The 24,509-nt window shown below is 43.0% G+C and overlaps 1 protein-coding gene across 4 annotated transcripts in view; it reads right to left on the bottom strand.

Moving 5' to 3' along the window:
* Positions 1 to 16,883: 16,883 nt before the first annotated feature.
* Positions 16,884 to 24,509, bottom strand: part of mthfd1l (methylenetetrahydrofolate dehydrogenase (NADP+ dependent) 1 like) — a 198,225-nt gene continuing 190,599 nt past the window's right edge. For 3 of the 4 annotated variants that reach the window (XM_069932267.1, XM_069932269.1, XM_069932270.1), the window contains one exon: positions 16,884 to 18,192. Coding sequence is in view for 1 of the 4 variants with exons in the window: in XM_069932269.1 (XP_069788370.1) it covers positions 18,184 to 18,192 (9 nt within the window). In the remaining 3 variants the exon portion in view is untranslated. Of the gene's footprint in view, positions 18,193 to 22,424; positions 22,517 to 24,509 lie in introns of all 4 variants that reach the window. The other variant, XR_011355972.1, reaches the window with a different exon arrangement.

Below are 24,509 nucleotides of genomic sequence, written 5' to 3'. Positions count from 1 at the left end.
TCAATGTTGTTCTGTTTCGTTGTGATATTTACAGGATGCCCACATGATATCAATTTTTCTTCCCCAAACTTTCTGCCAGGGACAGGTTTGAGATGCTGCTACAGAGGGTGCAGCCTCTTTATGTCTTGTGCTGACAGGACATAGTCTGTGGTCCTTCCCCACAGAGCTTTTGTGGTGGTTGCTACAGATTTCAGTGAGTTCCCCAGGGGTGCACTCCTGTACCCTGGAATGCGGCAAACAGCAGTGGTCTCCTCCCTTCATCACCGAGTTTCAAACAGACTAAAATGCATCTTTCACTGAGCTGATGCCCTGCCACTAGCACTCAATGTCTGCCTCAGCCCCTGGCATAGTGCCCTGTGTTACAGAGATGCTCAGGACTAGTCTTGACAAGGATCCTTGCTTCTTTTCCAGTACCTTCTTGTAACGTCCCACCTCCAGGATGTTCCAAGCTCACTACTGCCTGAATGACTTTCATACTGTGCACTCCAAACCTACATATGGCTTGATGCAACTACACACCAAGATGATGAATAATAAAATCTGCAGATGCTGGGGTCTAGTGGAGACATAAACATGCTGAAGAATCTCAGCAGGTCACATACCATCGGCAGGAATTAAAATCAGGTATGTGGAAAATCAGGCAGATGGGGGGAGACGAGGGAGGAAGGGGCAGGGTGAGGAGCACAGGCTAACAGGTGGATGCAGGTGGGAGGGTAGAAGAAACAAGATAGAAATGATGGGGGAGGGGGGCCAAGGGTAGCTCTCTGATAGAAGCAAGGAGGTGGGGAGCAGGAGGAAACGAGTCAGAGGGACAGAGAAAGGGACGTGGAGAAGGGGTTTAATGGAAACTGGAAAGGTTGAAGTTGATGCCCTCTGGTTGGAGAATGTCCTGTTGGATCATGAGCTGGCAGTCTGGACAACAGCTAATATGGTACATTTATCTCCCCTTTTTCCAGGTATGTGCACATCACTTTCCCGACCAACTGGATTCCTTTGGGACCTCCAGGTGAAGCAGAAGATGGCTGTGGTACTGCTGCAGAGCAGGAGCCAGGTATATAACAGCCAAACACAGAGGTCCTCTCACCAGGCTCTGACTTTGAGATTGAGAGCTGCTCCCACATTCCCAACTTGACTCACTGCTCCTGGGCATGCCCCAACTCCTCAGAACCACATTCCCAGCACCCAGCGATTCTGATGATCCAGCATCTGACTGTCTGCTTGGGATGCCAGGACTGCATTGTGCCAGGGGTGGCAGTAAGCTGGGTATAGGAGCCTGGGTGGAGTCTAGACTAATGGTGGGGGGAGGGTGTGGGGGACAGGGAGAAATAGGGGTAGATTTGGGCCCAGTGTACTTGCACATTTGAAGCTCCCTTTAACCTCACTAGATTCATTGCAAAATTCATTACATTGCAGTGTAACAAGTGAAACCAAAGTGCATTGGGATATTAGTAGGGAAATCTACGAGCTGACCACCAAAATCCGAAGGGTGCCCGATTATCACAGTTCCTCTGCAGTCGGACCTGAGGGCGATGGGAACAGAGGGACCGCTGCCGAGGAATGTGGCCTTCTTTTGGCTGTGGTCATGCTGGCATCAGATTGAGGTGGAAATCAGTGCCAGGCCTACCAGTGCCAGGTGGCACCCTTTCACTAGGATGGATAGAAAGGTGGCAATTCCTACTCCCAAAAAGCTGCTGTGGTCTGGTCGTGGTACATGTCAGAGCAGAGATCTGCTCTGTGGGGAAGGACCACAGACTATGTCCTGTCAGCACAAGACATAAAGAGGCTGCACCCTCTGTAGCAGCATCTCAAAATCTAGGAGAATAAACTGAGTTGAGGTCAGATCTGCCACAATTTCATGGCACAATTGAGCAGGATTGAGTGGCCAGATCGCCTTCCATTCCCTTGAAGCATCAATCAGGTCGCTGCTTTAAATGGAAAGTTGAATGTTTATGACTAAGGAGAGAGAACCATCACACATGGATTTGGTGCTCCACAAGAGACAAAGGTATGCACCAAAGTTCTCGATTTCGATAAAGGGTCCTGACCCGAAACGCTGACGGACCATCCATGGATGCTGCTTGACCCAGTGAGTCCCCTCAGCAGCTCATTGTTTGGTTGAATGGGGAACAGCTTCCTCCCAACACTGCCTCGAGGGCAATGGGCAAACCAGCACCTGTGTGCACCAACATTCCACATTATTCCTGTGGAATGGTGGAGCACGCTAGGGTCAAGGATTGGAGACCTTTCCAAATGGAAGCAAAGAAGCCCCCATGCATCTAATCTTATCGTGGCTGATTCCACTGCCTGAACTGATCTAGATTGGCTGCTATTTTGAAGAACCACCACCCCAATACCTAAATTTCACCTTTTTTAATTTTTTTTTAATTTTTCACACTATAAACCATATTGATCAAGATACATACATTTCCTTCTTAAATATATACAGTGTCGTTTTCTACCCCCCTTCCCTCCTCCCCTCCCTCACCTCCCCTCCCATTTATTTAAAGTTCAGAATATAAGATACATTAAACCCATCAAACAATGTTGTCACTCAATAAAAATAAAAAAGAGATTCCACTGAGTCAGTTCTTTTCATTCTCTTCTCCTTCTGTCATTTTAGGTGGTAGATGTCCACGGTAGGTTTCCTCTATTGTGTTTCATGTATGGCTCCCATATTTGTTCAAATATTGTAATGTTATTTCTTAAATTATATGTTATTTTTTCTAATGGAATACATTCATTCATTTCTATATACCATTGTTGTATTCTCAAGTTATCTTCTAACTTCCAGGTTGACATAATACATTTTTTTGCTACAGCTAGGGCTATCATAACAAATCTTTTTTGTGCTCCATCCAAATCGAGTCCAAATTCTTTGTTTTTTATGTTACTTAGGAGGAAGATCTCTGGTTTTTTTAGTATATTGCTTTTTGTGATTTTATTTAATATCTGGTTTAGATCTTCCCAAAATTTTTCCACTTTCTCACATGTCCAAATTGCATGAATTGTTGTTCCCATTTCCTTTTTACAGCGAAAACATCTGTCAGATACTGTTGGGTCCCATTTATTTAACTTTTGAGGTGTAATATATACAGTTATATTGTATCATACGTAACCTCGTGTTTATTGTATTTCTCATAGTTCCGGAGCATAACTTCTCCCATGTTTCATTCTTTATCTTTATGCTTAGATCTTGTTCCCATTTTTGTTTAGTTTTACCATTTGTTTCCTCGTTCTCCTTTTCTTGTAGTTTAATATACATGTTTGTTACAAATTTTTTGATTATCATTGTGTCTGTAATCACATATTCAAAATTACTTCCCTCTAGTAACCTCAGACTGCCTCCCAATTTGTCCTTCAAGTAGGATTTCAGTTGGTAGTATGCCAACACTGTATCGTGAGTTATATTATATTTATCCTTCATTTGTTCAAAGGATAATAATTTATTTCCCGAAAAGCAATTTTCTATTCTTTTGATCCCTTTTTTCTCCCATTCTCTAAAGGATAGGTTATCTATTGTAAAAGGGATTAGTTGATTTTGCGTCAGTATTAGTTTTGGTAGTTGGTAATTTGTTTTATTCCTTTCTTCATGAATCTTCTTCCAAATGTTGAGCAGATGATGCAATACTGGAGAATTCCTACGTTGTACCAATTTTTCATCCCATTTATACAATATATGTTCAGGTATCTTCTCCCCTATTTTATCTAGTTCTAATCTAGTCCAATCTGGCTTTTCCCTTGTTTGATAAAAATCTTAATTGTGCGGCTCTATAATAATTTTTAAAGTTTGGCAGTTGTAAGCCTCCTTGTTTATTTATCTAGTGCTATCCTCGGTTTCCCCCCTTTCCATAAAAATTTCCTTATTATTTTCTTTAACTCCTTGAAGAATTTCTCTGTTAAGTGTATTGGTAATGTCTGAAATAGGTATTGTATCCTTGGGAAAATGTTCATTTTAATACAGTTTATCCGTCCTATCAGTGTTAGTGGTAAGTCTTTCCAATGCTCTAAGTCATCTTGTAATTTTTTTCATTAGTGGATAATAATTGAGTTTATGTAGATGGCCGAGGTTTTTATTTATTTGTATACCTAGGTATCCCATTGCTTGCGTTTGCCATCTGAATGGTGATTCTTTCTTAAATTTTGAGAAATCCACATTATTAATTGGCATTGCTTCACTTTTATTTGCGTTAATCTTGTACCCCGACACTTCTCCATATTCTTTCAATTTCCTATGTAATTCTTTTATTAATATTTCTGGTTCTGCTAAGTATATTATAACGTCATCTGCAAATAGACTGATTTTATATTCCTTGTCTTTTATTTTTATCCCTTTTATTTTATTTTCTGTTCTTATCAGTTCTGCTAGTGGTTCTATGGCTAACGCGAACAATAAGGGAGATAGAGGGCATCCCTGCCTTGTTGATCTGCTCAAGTTAAATTGTTTTGATATATATCCATTTACTGTCACTTTCGCCAATGGCCCCTTATATAATGCTTTAATCCAATTAATATATTTCTCTAGTAAGCTGAATTTTTGTAGTACTTTGAATAAATAATTCCATTCTACTCTGTCAAAGGCCTTCTCTGCATCTAAAGCAACCGCTACTGTTGGAGTTTTATTTCCTTCTACTGCATGAATTAAGTTAATAAATTTACAGATATTGTCTGTTGTTCGTCTTTTTTTAATAAATCCAGTTTGGTCTAGATTTACTATTTTTGGTACATAGTCGGCTAATCTGTTTGCTAATAGTTTAGCTATTATCTTATAATCTGTGTTAAGTAAAGATATTTGTCTATATGATGCTGGTGCGAATGGATCTTTCCCTGTCTTTGGTATTACTGTAATTATTGCTGTTTTGCCTGAATCTGGTAAGCTTTGTGTTTTATCAATCTGGTTGATTACTTCCAGGAGGGGAGGAATTAGTAAATCTTTAAATATTTTATAGAATTCTATTGGGAATCCATCCTCTCCTGGTGTTTTATTGTTCGGTAGTTTTTTTATTATCTCCTGTATTTCTTCTATTTCAAATGGTTTTGTTAATTTATTTTGTTCCTCTGTTTGTAATTTCGGTAGTTCAATTTTAGTTTAAAATTCATCTATTTCGTCTTCTTTCCCTTCGTTTTCAGTTTGATATAATTGTTCGTAGAATTCTCTGAAGTTTTCATTAATCTCCGTTGGATTATATGTGATCTGTTTGTCTTTTTTACTTCATGCCAATACCATTCTCTTAGTTTGTTCTGTCTTAAGCTGCCATGCTAGAATTTTGTGCGCTTTTTCCTCCTAGTTCATAATATTTCTGTTTTGTCTTCATTATGTTGTTCTCCACCTTATATGTTTGTAGTGTTTCATATTTTATTTTTTTATCTGCCAATTCCCTTCTTTTAGTTGTGTCTTCCTTCATTGCTAATTCTTTTTCTATATTTGCTATTTCCCTTTCCAACTGCTCTGTTTCCAGATTGTAGTCCTTCTTCATCTTAGTTACATAACTTATTATTTGCCCTCTGATGAACGCTTTCATTGCATCCCATAGGATAAACTTATCTTTCACTGATTCCATATATATTTCAAAGTAGATTTTAATTTGTCGTTCAAGGAATTCTCTAAAATCTTGCCTTTTAAGTAGCATGGAGTTTAATCTCCATCTATACATTCTTGGTGGGATGTCCTCTAACTCTATTGTCAATAACAGGGGTGAATGGACCGATATTAGTCTAGCTTTATATTCCGTTTTCCTAACTCTCTCTTGCATGTGATCTGATAACGGGAATAGGTCTATTCTTGAGTATGTTTTATGTCTACCCGAATAATATGAATATTCCCTTTCCTTTGGGCGTTGTTTCCTCCATATATCCAAAAGTTGCATTTCTTGCATCGATTTAATTATAAATTTGGTTACTTTGTTCTTTCTGTTAATTTTTTTTCCCAGTTTTATCCATGTTTGAATCCAAATTAAGATTGAAATCCCCTCCTATTAGTATGTTCCCTTGAGTGTCTGCTATCTTCAAAAAGATATCTTGCATAAATTTCTGATCTTCTTCATTAGGTGAATATACATTGAGTAAATTCCAAAACCCCGAATATATCTGACATTTTTATCATTACATATCTCCCTGCTGGATCTATTATTTCCTCTTCTATTTTGATTGGTACATTTTTATTGATTAATATAGCTACTCCTCTAGCTTTTGAATTATATGATGCTGCTGTTACATGTCCTATCCAATCTCTCTTTAATTTCTTGTGTTCCACTTCAGTTAAATGTGTTTCTTGTACGAATGCTATATCAATTTTTTATTTTTTCAGTAAATTTAACAGTTTCTTCCTTTTGATTTGGTTATGTATTCCATTAATATTTAAAGTCATATAGTTCAACATAGCCATTTCATACTTTGTTTATCTTTCCTTTCCGTTTCCTCATCTTCACCTTTTCTTCTTATCCATTTCTGCTTTCTTTTTTTGAACACATTGTAAGACAACACTTCTAAAACATAAAATATTTCCATTATTCTCCTATCTAAAATTCCTTTAACCCCACTATCCCCTCCCCTTCCTGAGTTGCCCTTTGTCCCTTGTCGGGCAACCACATCTCCCCTCTCCATTTGGATTTGCGAATTCACTCGCAAGCGTCAACTGATTTCGCAGTGACCATAATTCTTCCCCATCCAGCCCCCCAGAAAAGATTTTAATCTTCATATATAACAAAGGTCACTCTCTAAATTCCCCCCATACTTCCTTTCTTCCCTTTCTTTCCCTTCTTAGTTCTTACCTATACTCTTTTTTTATATATACATACACACATACACACATATATATATATATATATATATAAATATACCTACATACACACATACATATAGTTTGTGGTCATTTTTGTTCTCATTACATGTCTTCATCTCTCTGTCTGTTTTGTAGTTCTGCAAATTTTTGTGCTTCCTCCGGATCCAAGAATAGTCTGTTTTGCTGCCCTGGAATAACTATTTTAAGTACCGCTAGATACTTTAGCATAAATTTATATCCTTTTTTCCATAGGATCGTTTTTGCTGTATTAAACTCCTTCCTCTTCTTCAGGAGTTCAAAACTTATATCTGGATAGAAAAAATTTTTTTGACCTTTGTATTCCAGTGGTTTTTTGTCTTCTCTTATTTTCCTCATTGCTTTCTCCAATATATTTTCTCTTGTTGTATATCTTAAGAGGTCCTTGGGTCGTAGGTTTTATATCGGAGTGGCCTTCTCCTATGCAGGTTTCTTACCCGGGCTGGAGGGGCCTGCCTCCCCTCCTAGGTCGGTCCATACTGCCCGGACCGGGGCCGAGGCCGCCGCAGTTCACCCTGTGCCTGGACTGGGGCCACCGCCTCCCACTCCCTGCCCGGACCGGGGCCTCCGCCTGCCTCACTCGACCGAGGCCGGGGCCGCCGTCTCCCCCTTGCTCCTGCCCGTATCGGGGCCGCCGCCGTCTACCCTTCGCCCGGACCGGGGCCGGGGCCGCTGCTGCTCTCCCTGTGCCTGGACTGGGGCCGCCGCCTCCCACTCCCTGTCCGGACCGGGGCCTCCGCCTGCCTCACTCGACCAAGGCCGGGGCCGCAGTCTCCCCCTTGCTCCTGCCCGTATCGGGGCCGCCGCCGTCTACCCTTCGCCCGGACCGGGGCCGGGGCCGCTGCTGCTCTCCCTGTGCCCGGACTGGGGCCGCCGCCTCCCCCTTGCTCCTGCCCGTATCGGGGCCGCCGCCGTCTACCCTTCGCCCGGACTGGGGCCGGGGCCGCTGCTGCTCTCCCTGTGCCCGGACTGGGGCCGCCGTCTCCCCCTTGCTCCTGCCCGGATCGGGGCCGCCGCCGTCTACCCTTCGCCCGGACCGGGGCCGGGGCCGCTGCTGCTCTCCCTGTGCCTGGACTGGGGCCGCCGCCTCCCACTCCCTGTCCGGACCGGGGCCTCCGCCTGCCTCACTCGACCGAGGCCCAGCTTGCTTGGCCACGGCACACGAACCATGGGTGTAAAGGGTGGGGCCAGTACTGCGCGCACTGCACTCCACCTAAAAGCTCCTTTGCGCAGGCCCGAGGACAGGTCCACGTCCTCCCCCTCAACGTCCTCCCCCTCCACGTCCTCCCCCTCCACGTCCTCCCCCTCCACGTCCTCCCCCTCAAAAGATGCTCACAAACGGGCAGCAGCCTCCTTTGAAGAAGACCGCAGAGCCCACCTCACTGACAAAAGGCAAAGGAGGAAAAACCCAACACCCAACCCCAACCAACCAATTTTCCCTTGCAACCGCTGCAATCGTGTCTGCCTGTCCCGCATCGGACTGGTCAGCCACAAACGAGCCTGCAGCTGACGTGGACTTTTTTACCCCCTCCATAAATCTTCGTCCGCGAAGCCAAGCCAAAGAAAGATATCTTAAGAATTTTACTAGAATGGATCTTGGTTTTTGTTGTCGTTGTGGTTTAGGGGCTAATGTTCTGTGTGCCCTTTCTATTTCCATTTCTTCCTGTAATTCTGGTCTTCCTAGGACCCCGGGGATCCATTCTTTTATAAATTCTCTCATATTCTTGCCTTCTTCATCTTCCTTAAGGCCCACTATCTTTATATTGTTTCTTCTATTATAATTTTCCATTATATCTATCTTCTGAGCTAACAGCTTTTGTGTCTCTTTAACTTTTTTATCAGATTCTTCTAATTTCTTTTTTAAGTCATCTACTTCCATTTCTATGGCTGTTTCTCGTTCTTCCACCTTGTCCACTCTTTTTCCTATATCTGACATGATCATCTCTAACCTATTCATTTCTTCTTCTGTACTTTTTATTCTTCTTTTTATTTCACTGAATTCTTGTGATTGCCATTCTTTTACTGATTCCATATATTCTTTAAAAAAAATATATCCATGTACTTGCCCTTCCCTTCATCTTCCATTTCTCTGTGTTCTTCCTCTTCTTCTTCTGAGTCCACTCCAGGATCTGTGTCCTTTAACTCTGGCTCTTCTGGTTTTATTCTTGGTTTGTTTGTTTTATTTTGTTGGGTATTTTTGGTCTTCTTATTTTTACTCAAAGTGTCTTGATGCTGGTCTTCTTCCTCTGGGTTAGTCATCTGTTGTTTCTTTGATTACTTTTTACTCTCTTCTTTCTTGTTCTCGTTATTTTCTATGTTTTCCTCTTGCTGCTTTGTTGTGGTTGTCAATTTCAGCTGTGGAGATCGACTCCTCAGCTGGTCCCCCCTCCCGTCAGTGTTATTTTTGTCTTGCGCATCGCGCACTTTTGTTTGGCTCCGTGAGCCATTTTTGTAGTCCCGAGTTCGGGGCTTCAACTGACCTTAGGGAGCGGGCTTCTCTCTCCACGGCAGGCCTCCTCGCACAGGTAAGGCCTTCACCTTCTTCTTCCGACGTCTTTTCTTCTTCTCTTCTTCAAGTTGCTTTTGGCTTTTCTTTCTTCGCTGCCATTTTCTCCACACCTTTACTTTCACTTTATTTTGGTGTTTGTGTTTGTGCCTTTGTTTTTTCACTGTCTTTTTTTTACTTTTCCGGAGAGGGTTGGAGTTCCCCGACCGGCCACTACTTCATCACGTGACTCCTCTCCTAAATTTCACCTTGAAGCAATAGAGCAGATGATTGACCGCACAAACTGAAAAAAGCTTATGGGCCACCCAGAAGTGGAAATAACCCCTCATCAATCTCTCGATAACCACGGAATGTCATTGCCTGAGAAATCTGCTCAGGCTTTAGTGCTATTTAGAATTTCTTCTCCATGGATTGTCACTTTGTTGTGTTGGAGAAGCCTGAGTAGTCCTGAGCTCCCAAGAGCAATGCTGTCTGGAGCGATGCTCCTGGTAGGGTCACCCATGGTCGAGTGTGAGGTCTTGGACAAAGAACAATCCAACCAAGACCTCAACAGTGGAAAAGACAGATGAAGTTACTTTGAACTTAACAGCTGTGAGGCAGATAAAGGCTGCAACAAATCCATCAGCTCCAATTGTTGTGGTTTCAATGCCATTGGAATTAGTTGGTTGATTTGTGAAGTATTATGTGCTTCTTGAAGTGCAACATTAAGTACATGTTAAACAAACACACGCACAGGCATCTTTGCTCTGTAGGCCATTTCCTCAAGTCTTTCAGTGACCAGGGGAGGGTGACGAGAGCAGGCAATGTGATGGCTGTAATGGCTGGAAGCTCCTAGCTTAAGAAGAGGCACAAAAGCAGAGAATATATGATTCACCCGCTCAACTTTTGGACAATTCAACTTGGCAAGATAACCCTGGAAAATGTGGACTACTTTCCATATCTTGGAAGTCACCTCTTTTCCAATGTTGGCCTTAATGACAAAATCCAACATCATCTTAAATGTGCTGGAACAACTTTTGGACATCTCTGAATAAGAGTCTTTCATGATTGTGACATCCAAACAGACACCAAAATGTTAGTGTACAAAGCAGTGGTGATCCCAACACTTCCGCCTGCATTGGAAACCTGGACAACATCTGAAGGCACTTGAAAAGTGCCTTCAAAACATCTTAACTATCAGCTGGGAAGATAGGAGAACTAACGTCAATGTGCTAAATTAAGTAAAAACAAGCATTGAAACCTATGTCATTAAGAATCAACTAAGATGGAGCGGTCATGTTGTTCGGATGGAAGACAAATGTCTGCTGAAACAAATCTTCTACTCCCACCTTAAAGAAGGCAAACATAAAAGAGGTGGACGACCAAAGATGTCTTGAAAGCTAAAATGAAGAAATTTAACATCGACATCAACAATTGGGAAACCAATGCCAAGGACAGGAAACTGGCAAACTATCATCCAAGAAGGAACAGCAACTCTCAAAGCCAACAGATGTGCAGAACTAGAAGAGGAGTAAATGGAAAGAGACAGCATCAACCAAAGCCCGACCTACCACCTGGAACGACCTGTCCTGAATGCTGAAGATCTTTCAAAGACAAGATTAGATTCATAAGCCACTTGAGAACCCATAAATAGATCAATGGAACAAAGTCCATCATCCACGACCTCAAGGGATAGCCATGACGACGATGATTTAGAATTTGTTTAGCTATCTTGGTGCAAAGATAACAAAACGAGAAAGGTGTCAGAGAATGAGGCGAGAATTGATCGAGGTATACAAAATTATGAGGGGTGTAGATAGAATAAATGCAAGCAGGCTTTTTCCAATGATGTTAGGTGAGGCAAGATCGAGAGGACATGGGTTAGGTGTCAAGGGTGTTTGAGGGGGATTGTTAGGGGGAACTTCTTCACTCAGAGTGATGTGAGTGTGGAACAAGCTGCCAGTGAACATGGTGGATGGGAGTGCAATTTAAACATTTCAGAAAAACTTGGGTTAGCTACATCATGGATGGGAGGGATGTGGAGGGCTCTGGTCTGGGCATGGAGATCATGGAGAGCTCTGGTCTGGGCACGGACATCATGTGGTGAAGAGCCTGTTTCTGTGCAGTTGTGTTCTATGGAGGCAGAAGATGAGAACCATGGTAATTGAGGAAATAAATCAGATAACTTCACTTGCCTTGACAAATGCACTCTTAACAATGCTCGGGAAGCTCGACACCAGACAGGACATAGTAAGCCCCTAATCCATAACCACTCTCTCACTCCACCACCCACACACAGTTTGTACTGTCTACAGGATGCACCAAGACTCCTCAGACAACACCTTCCAAATCCACAACATGGATTGGTGGTGTGATCAGATGACCCAGAGTTCAAGTGGAGCATCATCCATAAAAGCGAGGTACTGTGTAATGAGAAGTCTTCAAGGGAGCAGTCTTCGGCAGAGTGATAAGGCTTTGTTTGGCTTAACAGGCTTCGGAGAGAATGGGCAAGAGGCAGGGGTTATAGTGTGGTTGAGTATATTGTTCAATACTTATTACTGCTAATAGATTAGGTATTATAACTGTAGCGTTAGTGCTCTGTGTTGTGTCAGGTGTGGGTCCTTGGGAGACTCCAAGCCTCCCCAATGCCCACATCTGCACCAGGTAAACCAAGGTGCAGCTCCTAAGAGACCGTGTTAAGGAACTGGAGCTGCAGCTTGATGACCTACAGCTCATGAGGGAGAGTGAGGAAGTGAGAGATTGGAGGCACAGGGAGTATGAAGAGAACACCTCTGTGGCCAACCTCTTCATTTTATTGCTCAGGATCATATTGGGGAGGATGATCATAGGGACCAAGTCTCTGTCAGGGAGAGGGCAAGAGGCATGCAATAGTGATAGGAGCTTCCATTGTGAGGAGAACAAATAGGAGATTCTGTGAGCCCGATAAAGACACCTGGATGGTGTGTTGCCTCCCTGGTGCCAGGTTATGGGATGCTTCAAATCTGGTCCAGAACATTCTGAGGGAAGAGGGCAAACAGCCAGAAGTCTTGTTGGTACCAATGACACAGATAAGTCAGGATCTCCTAAAGAGGGAAAACAGGGAATTAGGGAGTAAGTATAAAAGCAGGACCTCCAGGGTGGTAATCTCGGGATTACTGTCTGTGCCACATGCTAGAGGGCAAAAAGAGCATTTATCGGCGTGGCTGAGAAACTGGTGCAGAGGGCAGTGCTTCAGATTCTTGGATAGATTACACCTGAATGCAAAGGGTTCTAATATCCTGGTGAGCAGGCTTAATATAGCTTTTAGGAGGGTTTAAACTAATTTGGCTGGGGAATGGGAACCAGAGTATTAGGGCTGAAGAAGGGGGGGGGGGCACAGGAGTAAAGCAAAGGATGACAGGCAGGCGACGAAACAAAATAGTAGCCGGAGGGAGGACAGAGACACAGTACATTCAAAACCTGGTCTGAAGATTATATAATGCACACAGCATTAGAAACAAGGTGGATGATCTTGTAGTACAGATACAGGTTGGAGGGTGCAATGCTGTGGCCATTACTGAGTCGTGGCTAAAAGATGGATGTCATTGGGAACTGAACAAGCAAGGTTACACGGTGTACAGCAAGGATAGGCAGGTAGGCAGAGGGGGTGGTACAGCTCTGTTGGTCAGCAACAGTATTAAATCATTGGGAAGAAGGGACGTAGGATCAGAAGAGGTAGAATCCTTATGGTTTGAATTAAGGAATGGCAAAGGTAAAAATGACACTAATGGCAGTTATATACAGGCCCCCAACAGCAGCCGGTATGTGGATTACAAAATACAACTGGAAATAAATAAGGGACGTCAGAAGGACAGCGTTATGATAATCCTAGGGGATTTTAACATGAAAATAGATTGGGAAAGTCAGGTTGGTACAGGATCCCAGGAGAGAGAGTTTGAGGAATGCCTACGGGATGACTTTTTGGAGCAGGCTTGTTGATGAGCCCACCAGAGGATCGGCTGTTCGGGATTGGGTGCTGAATGTTGAACCAGAGGTGATTAGGGAGCTTAGAGAAATTACATTCACAACGAGAGAGGAACTGGCTAAAGTCAATTGGAAAAACACTCATGGGGAAGATGGCAGATCAGCAATGGCTGGAGTTTCTGCGAGAAATGAGAAAAGCGCAGGACAGGCACACACCAAAAGGAAATAAAGTTGTGAATTAAAATGAGACAAGTGTGGCTGACGAGGGCAGTTAAAGCCAAAGTAAAAGCAAAAGAGAGGGCTTCTATGGAAGCAAAAATAAATGGGAAGGTAGAGGACTGGGAAAATTAAAAAAACTTGGAGAATGATTAGGAAGGAAAAGATAAATTATGAAAGGAGGTTAGCAAGTAAGATCAAAGAGGGTACTAAAAGCTTAATAAAATACATGAAGAGTAAAAGAGTGACCAAAGTAGACATAGGACTGATAGAAAACAACGCTGGAGAAACTGTAATGGGAGATGCAGTGAACATTGTGCAATTGGACTTTCAAAAGGCCTTCGGAAATGTGCCATACATGAGGCTGCTAAACAAGACGAGAGCCCATAGAATTGCAGGAAGGATACTCTAACATGGGTAGAACATTGGCTGGTCAGCAGGAAACAGAGAAAGAATAAAGGGATCCTATTCTGGTCGGCTACCAGTGGTCTTCCACAGGGGTCAGCGTTGGGGCCACTTCTTTTTACCTTGTATATAAGTGATTTGGAATAATGTAATAGGTGACTTTGTGGCTAAATTTGCAGATGATACCAAAATAGATGGTAGGGCAGGTGGTTCTGAGGATACCAAAAGACTGCAGAGACTTGGATAAATTAGAATGGGGAAAGAGGCGGCAGTTGAAATACATGTTGCAAAGTGTACAGACATGCACTTTGCTAGAAAAATAGACAGGCAAACTATTATTGAAATGGGGAGAAAATTCAAAAGGAACTTGGCAGTCTTTGTGCAGCATACCTTAAAGATTAACCTCCACGTTGAGTTGGTGGCGAAGAAGGCGAATGCAATGATAGCATTCATTTCTAAAGAAATAGCATACAAGAGACTATAAAGCACTGGTGAGACCTCACTTGGAGTACTGTGTACATTTTTGGGTGCCTTATTTGAAAAAAGGAGTGCTGGCATTGGAGAGGGTACATAGATTTACTCGAGTGATGCCAGGAATGAAAGCACATGAGGAATGATTGTCAGCTCTTGGGCTGTACTCATTACAGTACAGGATGAGGGGGACCTCGTAGAGGTATTTCAAACGCTGAAATGCCCAGATAGAGTAGTTGTGGCAAGGTGTTTCCCATGGTAGGGGATTCCAGGACAAGAGGGTATAACTTCAGGATAAGAGTGCATCAATTTAAAACAAAAGATGCAGAAAAATTTATTTAGTCAGATAGTTGTGAGTCTGTGGAATTGTTGCCACAGACAGGCGTAGAAGTGCAGTCATTGGGTGTACTTAAGGCAGTTTGACAGCTATTTGTTTAGTCAGGGCATAAAGGGTTATGGGGAGAAAGCCGGGGAGTGGGGCTGAGTGAGTGGATGGATCAACGTGATTATAATGGTGGAGCAGACACAATGGGCTTACTTCTGCTCCTACATCTTGTGAGCCTCAACCAGCGAGCAGGACTAGAGTGGCCAAAGATGGGGACACCTCAACCTGGGAGTTGCCCTCCAAGCCCCACACCATCCTGGTTTAGAAATATATCAACGATCCTTCACAGTCACTGGATCAAAATCTTGGAGCTCCCTAACAGTAGTCTCCCTAAAGCTGCAGTGGATCAATAAGGCAACTCCCCACCACCTTCTGAAGGGAAATGAGGGATGGGCAATTTATTGCTGCCTCACCCTGAGAAGCCCACATCCCTCGAATGAATAATTGTATCTATGCAAAAGAAAAACAGGTTCATTGGCAAACAAATATCAATAAATTCTATAATGAGTTGGTGTATTTTGTAGAATATGGCAGCAATATAGTGCATGGAATTAAGTGTCAGGTGGGATAAAAGAGCTCAGGGATTTAGCTACATGTTTTATCAAAACAGTATCTCAATTTAATAAGGAGTTTAAAAGGCAGTACATGTTGGGATTCATTTATGGAGAAATAATGTGCTAAGTTTATATAAAGTCTTGTTTAAACCACATGGGCGAACAAAGCAGATCTAAGTCTCCATTTAAAAAAAAACACAGGAGGCCATGAGAATGGACAAGATGCATCATGAAAGCCATTAATAATAATAAAAAAAGATGAAGGAGAACATAATTCCTGTCCCTGCCGTGTGCTTTGCAGTAAAACTCTGATAATGTGCTACCTTGGTAGCATTTTCAGACTATTGAATGTTACCCCAATACATTTTTTAATTAACTGGTAAATTTAAAATAGTATGTAGCAGCTGAGGTCTGGTGATCAGGTCATTTTGAGGGTGGGGATTGCAGCAAGCTGGATGCTGAACCAGTGGTTTCCAAATGGTCGGACACTGGATTCACAGAGTTTTATTTACTGTCTTCTCAGCTTGAAGCAGGGAACTTTAATGCAAACGAGTGTGAGCTGTTGTACTTTGGGAGGGGAATATGTAGTGAATGGCAGGACTCCCAAAAGCATTGATGTGCAGAGAGATCTGGGAGTCCAGGTCCACAGCTCATTGAAAGTGGCCACACAAGTAGATCAGTAGTAAAGAAGGCATAGGGTCTGCTTTGCTTCATTAGTTAGGGCATTGAGGACAAAAGAAAGGTATTAAATTTTGGTGAGGCCACACTTGGAATACTGTGTGCAAATAAGGACATGGAGGCTTTGGAAAGGATACAAAGAAGTTTACCAGTATGTTTCCTAGATTAGTAGGTATGAGTTATGGGGAGAGGTTGGACAAACTTGGGTTATTCTCTCTGGACCTGACTGAGATTTATAGAACCAAGAGAGGTGTTGTCAGGGTAAGAACCTTTTCCCCAGGGCAAAATTGTCAAAGCATTTCAGGTGAAGGGGGAAAATTTAAGGGAGCTATGTGGGGGGGGCAATCTATTTATTTATTTTGCACAGAGAGTGGTGGGTGCCTGGAATGGGCTGCCAGAAGTAGTGGTGGAAGCAAATACAATAGTAGCATTTAAGAGGCTTCAAGATGATGAAGGGAATGGAGGGATATGGTCAAATGCAAGGAGCAGAGTTTTAGTTTGATTTGGACATTGTACTCAGCACATACACGTGGACCAAGGGCCTGTTCCTGTGCTGTAACTGGTATGTGGCCTTAAAATTAACCACAGATATTGGACATTTGAAATACATATAAAACATGCTGGAAACACTCGAGGTGGATGCAGGTCCACAAGAGGTCTGCAATATGGAACATTGAATCAATTTCACTTTCCATAGCTGCCTGACCTGCTGAGTATCTTCAGTATTTTCTGCTTTTATCTCAAGTTTTCAGCATCTGCAGTTTGTTTTATGATTTTTTTTCCCCACTAATTACACTTTGCTAGATGCAGAGAGCTTTGGGATGACAAAATCCGAAACCTTCAATATAGCCACATTCTCCCTCACCCAAGTGTGAACCACATAATGTACAATCAAGTCAAAAAAGTAGTTGCATCATTATTTAATTATTGTGAATTTGCACACAGTGAAAATTAATTGAAGGTTAAAAAGACACAATTAATTCATAATAACCATTGGAAAATAGCCAGAGAAAAGTGTACACATTTGCAATGTAAACATTAGGTTCAAGTCAACCATGCCAATGACAAACCTCCAAAAATGTTGCTACCTCAAGCTGAAAAAGGCACTTAATTCACCAGGAATGAGAACCTCCTCAGCCCAAATCTGAGCTTCACTCACTTTCGATTGACTTCCAGCTGTCAAGGGTACTGGATGTGATCAGGGAACAGTGAGCCCTGAGGCCATCTGCTTGGCCACCAAGATTTTCCATTCCTTCCGGAGTTGAGGGGAGAGTGAAGGCAGCCTCTTGGTCATGTATAGTACACCTGTCTATCAGCAAGGCAGCTGCTCATGTAGAAGCGAAAGCTGCTTTCATCACTTGACAAGGCAATCTTGGAAGGATTATAAACATGCACATACATCCTGTAAACTTTCTTCTTTGGTGAGAAGGATCAGATCATGTAAAATGAACTGTTAACTGTTCAAGCGTTTGTTTATACAGACTTGGCCTATAATAAATTGTGAACCTTGGGACAATCTTCTTCAAATGAATCTGAAAGATGATCATCAGAACTTAAGGCTCACAGACAATACAATAAAAAAAGTTCTTAAATTTAATTTCAGGCTTGTAACAGGAATCCGGTAAGGCCCAGTACTGTGAATGAAAAGGAAAATGTGCATTGCTATTAGGTATTGAGTTATTCAAAGGAATAAATTCCCAAATACTGAAGCACTTTATAGAAAACTAAATTTCAGTCCTCCCTGGAAGTGAGGGAGGGGGTGGGGAGCAAATTATTTGCTTGTTTTTTTATTTGGCAAAGTACTGCAAGCTTAACAATGAAAGAGAGTCATTGCCAAATTTAGATTCAAAGATCCTTTACCCCAGAACAACAGTGTGATTTTTTTTTTGTGCGTTTCAAAGCCATATAATACCTGGGTGAGCATGTTTGGGATACTAAGTATTGCATCCGTGTCAGTTTAACAGAATAATGAAGTACAACTCATTTTTAGTTATTTAGCATCGCTTTTCTAATCCACATACACTCTTAAGTCTTAAATATAAATTGATAGGAATGGATGACGTTCAACAGGTCAGAATGGTCACATCTCAAAGTTCAGGACTAATCTATTGCAAAAGACAAATCTTGATCGAGGTGTTTGGTATCTTCCCATAAGTTCAAAGCGGACAGATAGAGTTGGTGTTTATTCGTCAAAAGACAGGACAGGATACTTCTAAGTAATCTGGAATGCACACAGAAAATCCAATTATTAGATCCAATGCCATGGGCTATTTTTAACTTTCATGCAAAACAATACATAAAATATCCCCACCAGCTCTGGGGTGTTCTCTTATTATGTGATGAGCCTGTTGCAGGCAAACTTTGTACCTGGAGAGATTTGATTTAATGAAAAGTTTACCTTGACACTGATTTATACAGACTCTTCTTCTTTGGCTTGGCTTCGCGGACGAAGATTTATGGAGGGGTAATGTCCACGTCAGCTGCAGGCTCGTTTGTGGCTGACAAGTCCGGTTGCAGAGGTTGCAGGGGAAAATTGGTGGGTTGGTGTTGGGTTTTTCCTCCTTTGTCTTTTGTCAGTGAGGTGGGCTCTGCGGTCTTCTTCAAAGGAGGTTGCTGCCCGCCGAACTATGAGGCGCCAAGATGCATGGTTTGAGGCAAGATCAGCCTCAATGTGGCAGGCACCAAGAGATTTCTTTAGGCAGTCCTTGTACCTCTTCTTTGGTGCACTTCTGACACGATGGCCAGTGGAGAGCTCGCCATAGAACACGATCTTGTCATAGTAAACCATTCCAAATTGCGAGATGGAAGAAAAGTTTGAAGAGGGTTTCCGGGAAGGTACGATCTGTACAGAAAGGACGGGAATCACCTGAACTTGGGTTTAAACTAGTTTGGCAGTGAGATGGGAATGGGAAGAATGATAAGGTAGAAAATAGAGTCCCTCCGCCTCTGTATTATCTGTTCCCAGGATGAGGTCTTCCACTCCAAGAAATCTGAGGTGTTCTCTTTCTTTAAGAACTGTGGATTACCCCTCCCCCCAAAGTGTCACTGATAACCCCCAACTGTATCTCTCTCTCTCTCATACTTATGTCCTCACCCACCCTCCCGCAAACAGAACAGGGACACAGTTCCTCTAGTCCTCAGTTTCCACCTGACCTTTGTCCTCAACTATCACATTATTCTCTGACATGCTCACCAACTTCATACCCACCATCAGCAACGTCATCCCCTCTTCGCCCAATCCGTGTTTTGCAGGTTTCAGTTTCTCCAAAGCTGCTTTCACACTGAGATCCCAGTAAATTGGCGTGTCAACAACCCGTGTTTAAAGCTGGGTCGGATCGGGTCAAGAAAAGCTGGTTCAGTGAAACGTCTACACGAAATGTAGACGTGCGAAATGCCTCGGCTCTGATACTACCTACGTTGGCGGGCAATACTGGGATGAAAATGACCCCCCCCAAACCGTGTTGGTCCTGTTCACACAGGAAAGTGAAATGGTTAAAAGCCGATTATATACCAGCTTTCCAGGTAGTGTGAAAGCACCTTTCAAGACTCCCTGGTCCATTCCTTCCTCTCACCATCCTTCCACTTCCTTGGGCACTTCTCGCTGCAACCACAGAAAGTAAAAAACCTATCTCTAGATCTCCGCCCTCACGTCCATCCAGGGCCATAGACACACCTTCTAGATGAGGCAGATCTTCACATGAACACTGCCCAACCTGATCTACCACACTTAGTGTACCTGATGTGGTCTCCTCTACACCAATTGGGGGTCCACTTCCCTGAACACCTACGCTGCGCGTAGGTCTAAACCTGAGCTTCCTGTCGCCAATCATTTCAGCTCCTCAACCATACCTACAGAGACATGTCTGTCCTTGGTCTCATCCATTGTCAGAGTGGGGCCAAATGTAAACTTGAGGAACAGCATATCATATTCCTCCTGGGCAGCCTTAAACCAAACAGCATGATCATCAATTTTTCTAATTTAGAAAACCTCCAGGAGACAGAGGGATAGGGAAAGAGGGAGACACGAGGAGGGGGTTACCAGAAATTGGAGCAGTCTCTACTGATGTCGTCTGGTTGGAAGTTGCTGAGATGGAATATAAGGTGTTGCTCCTCCAATTTGTGGGTGGCCTCAACTTAGCAGTGCGTGAGGTCACAGACAGACATGACGTGGAATCAAAGTGATTCATTCCGGTGGGCAAACATGACCCGCTGATTTCCAGCACTTTTGCATACTCCTTCAGTGTCTCCCGTTGCTGAAGTACAGAATCATGAAGTCTAGCCCCTTTGGATTCAAGAAAGATTTTATCCAGAAGTTATCCTGCCTATACTACTCTAACCCTAAACTACCCTGGGGCCACCAAAAAATCTGTCGCCATGACCAAAATGTCATTTCTTTTCTTGCACTAATTGCAACTGTGAATACTTATCTCTTCTTTGATATTTGTCATCTCCTTTTGTGACTTGGCGTTTGAGTTCATTTAAAAGTTTTATGGTTTTAGATGGTGTATCTGGGATACCCGTGTGACTGCAACAAGTAAGAATTTTGTTGCATCTGTACGTTGCACTTGCATGACAATAAAGCACTCACAGGCATAAGGAGATCTTCTTCTCCTCTGCCATCAGATTTCTGAATAACCAATGAACTGCAGACCTGCCTGACTTTGTTTTTTTCTCTTTCTTGTACTAATTTTTAAAATTTATTTTGTGATGTGCTTTATATAAATATTGTAAAACAATGAATTGCATAACACATTCATGAAAACAAAATTCCGATTCTGAAAGCCAACTCCACACCAGCAACCTTCCCTTTGGAAGATGCCAGAGCTGCAGGATGAACAAGGAACAGTGAACCCTTGTCACCTTCACTCTGGAACAGTTGATGTTTGCGACACAGGAGGCTGCTGGTGGCTGTGTGAGTGCACACAAACTACCGACACAACACATTTTTTGCACTACTGGCTAATGATCAATACTCACAACTTATTTTTTCCTCTCCCCTTTTTTTTCCTTTTGCAGAGTCTTAATTATTCTCAATTTCTGTTGATAGCTTTTACATAAATGGAAAGCTTCAGCAAATAAAACAGTCATGGCATTTCTCGATTACACTTTTGTACATGACAATAAACCCTCAAGCATCCCATCATTTCTTCTGTTAGCGGAGTCTACAAATGGATGGCCCTTGCACTAAATATCTAGAAGGCAAAGATTGGCCAAGCAACTTACTCCCAAGCTGCAAACCACTTGCCTCTGCAAAGATGGGATCCCAGTCAAAGCTGACCTCTTCTTGTAACATCCAGCACCACAGGATTCTCTCAAGTGAAATCAGAAGGCCTCAAACCTGGCAGCACCCTCATTGTCTTGATGGTGAAAGCAATCCAGCACATCTTGGAGACATGGACAGCAGGAACCTCAAAGCTCTGAAGAATCCTTAATAATATCCAAAGAGATATACAGCACAGAAACAGGCCCTTTCGGCCCACGAGCTCGTACCACCCAATTGACCTACAACCTCGGAACATTTTGAATGGAGGGAGGAAACACATATAGGCACGGGGAGAATGTACAAACTTCTCACAGACAGCGGCAGGTTTGAACCTAGGTTGCTGGTGCTGTAACAGCGGTGTGCTAACAGCTAACCTATCTGGGCCGGCCAAAATCCCTTCAAAATCCACCAAATCTGCTGGGCAGACAGGTGAATGAACTGGAGCTAGAGGGACTCAAAGGGTCAGGTAGCATCCAGGGAGAGAAATGGTCAGTCAATGTTTCGGGTCGGGATCCTTATTGGCCTCTACAAGGGGTCCGGACCTGAGACGTTGACTGACCATTTCTCTCCATAGATGCTGCCTGAACCGCAGAGTCCCTCCAGCTCCCAGGCTCTGCAGTTTGTTTCTCCAGGTGAACTCAGTGTCTTCTCCAAGACACTCATTCAGGTCGGATGGGACAGCCACCTTGTCTGCATTCTCTTTCCAAAATACACATTTCCAAGCTCAAATTGCACGGTTGACATCCTCAAAACAACCTAAAGGGAAAATAGCTTCCTCACCGGGTCTTCGGATCCCCGCCCGGCTCAGCCCTACTGAATATTGGCAGAGAAGCAATGGGAAAGCAACAAGACAGAGCTTTCTGCTGATGGAGGTTGACAGAGGCCAAATGAAAACTGAAGGAGCGTCAATCAAACTGACCCATCTGCTTGAGCTTCACCTCCAGCAGAGTCTGCAGATTCTCGGTAATCACACCCAAACCCAGGGAAGTGGAGTGAAGTGAATCATCCTCGACCCCAAGGGACTGCTTCATAAGATGAAGCAACAGGAGCTTCCAGCCCATGGGTCTGTGCTGCCCAAATACACCAATTAACCTACAACCCCCATACCTTTTTGGAGGTCATATGGCATCTTAACATGATGTCATAGTAAACTCTGCCTAGACTGTGGCAATATGCCATATTTTTCTCACCTCAGCTGAGCCGGAATGAGGAACAACTTGAAAGGCAATTGTTCTGGAAATCGTAAATAATTCTTCGACCACAATGCCTCGAGCAGGTGTTCCTTTGCAAGGGAAGGAATTGCATGGCATATATAAAACAGGGAGCAGAGTCAGAAAGAATGGAGTTTGTTTTGCATTGTGCATTCCTGGCTTGTCAAACAATATTTATATATATACATGACGAAGGGGCCAGACCCGAAATATTAGTCACCTTTTACTTCTTGTCGATGCTGCATGACCTGCTGAGTTTCTCCAGCAAGTCTGTGCATTGTGCAGGTCGGACATCTCACTTTTCTACATGGGAACTTGCAGACTGCATTTGCATGCGATGGAATGAAGGGCAATATTTTCCACATGAATCAAAAGCAGATCAATCAATGACAGTGTAAGAGAGCTACTAACATGCAGTAGAGGAATAAATCGAGTTCACCATTACCCGAGGTAAAATGGGAGTAGGGCATTGGCACCACACCCCACAGTTCAGCCTTGCTCATCATGCTTCTGCTTCATGTTTGATCAGGGACAGCATTGTGCATCTGACCTGCATCCTTCAGGAACTGAAACCTAGGTGGTGATCAGCAGACCGAAGCAGTGTTTAAAAAAACAGGGGATGGAAATCTAGAACCAAAAAAATGACTTGAGAGTGTTTTTCCACTCCAGGAACATGAGGAGGCCATTCAAACCCACCAGTCGTGACTGGACATCCCTCATTTCCTGCCACCCGAGGCCTGCAAGCCACAGTCTGACCCTCAGCTCACATGTCCTTCAAACACAGGAATGACCTGACCCGCACGGATTTTTGCCTCTTTTTTTTCTCCCCGGGTGGGGGAGTCAGGAATGCTTCACTTCGTCTTCTCCCAGGTAATTTTGTTAAGAAGCTGAGATGGATCACACCTCAAATTTTTCACCTTAAGTGAGGACTTCTGCTTTCATTTAACCCGTCAGTCTCCCCTCAGGAGAAAGCTGTTTAGTTGATTTGTCCGTGGATTCTCTGCCAGTGTTGGGCAGGAAGAGGTGTTGAGTGACACGATGTTACAAGTCCAAGGATACTAACTAGCTAGAGTAATATCTCCTATTAGGGAATGATACAGGACAGGTGACAGAAGTACGTGTCGGGGAACATTTTGGGTCCAGTGACCATAATGTTATTAGTTTCAAGTTAATTATGGAGAAGGATAGGTCTGGGCATCGGGTTGAGATTCTAAATTGGAGAAAGGGCAATTTTGAGGAAACGAAAAAGGATCCAGAATGTGTGGACTTGGCCAAGTTGTTTTCTGGCAAGGATGTGTGAGGAAAGTAGAAGACCTTCAAAGGTGAAATTTTAACATTGCAGAGTTTGTCTGTTCCTGTCAGGATTAAAGGCAAAGTTAACAGGAATAGGGAACCTTGGTTTTCAAGAGACATTGGGAAAATCTATACATACATTAAGAGTAAAAGGAGAGTAAGACATACATGGTAAATGTTAGGGTACTGAGGAGTGTGGTAGAACACAGGGACTTGGCCATAGATACATAGTTCCCTGAAAATAGCATCAGAGGTAGGTAGGGTTGTAAAGAGAGCTTTTGGCACATTGCCCTTCATATATCAAAGTAATAAGTACAAGAGTTGGGATATTATGACGAGGTTGTACAAGACATTGGTGAGGCCAGATTTGGAGTATTGAATGGACACCTAACCTTGGGAAAGATATCAATAAGATTGAAAGAATGTAGAGTAGATTTACAAGGATGTTGCCAGGACTTCATGAACTGAGTTACAGGGAAAGGTTAAACAGGTTAGGACTTATCTGGAGCATAGAAGAATGTGGGAGATTTGATAAAAGTATTCAAAGTTATGATGGGTGTAGATAGAGTAAATGCAATCAAGCTTTTGAGGTTAGGAAAGATAAAAAACTAGAGGACACTGGTTAAAGGTGAAAGGGGATAAGTTTTAAAGGGATCATTTGGTGGAACTTCTTCCTATAACTTCTCAAGAGTATGGAACCAAATGGCAGTTGAAGTGGTGAATGCAGGCTCAATTTTGACCGTTAAGAAAAATCTGGTCAGGTGTGGACTG

The sequence above is a fragment of the Narcine bancroftii genome, chromosome 4 (genome assembly GCF_036971445.1).
Source record: "Narcine bancroftii isolate sNarBan1 chromosome 4, sNarBan1.hap1, whole genome shotgun sequence".
NCBI classification, from domain to species: domain Eukaryota; kingdom Metazoa; phylum Chordata; class Chondrichthyes; order Torpediniformes; family Narcinidae; genus Narcine; species Narcine bancroftii.
The sequence above is the reverse complement of the archived record's forward strand: the minus strand, read 5'-3'. Positions and strand labels throughout refer to the sequence as shown.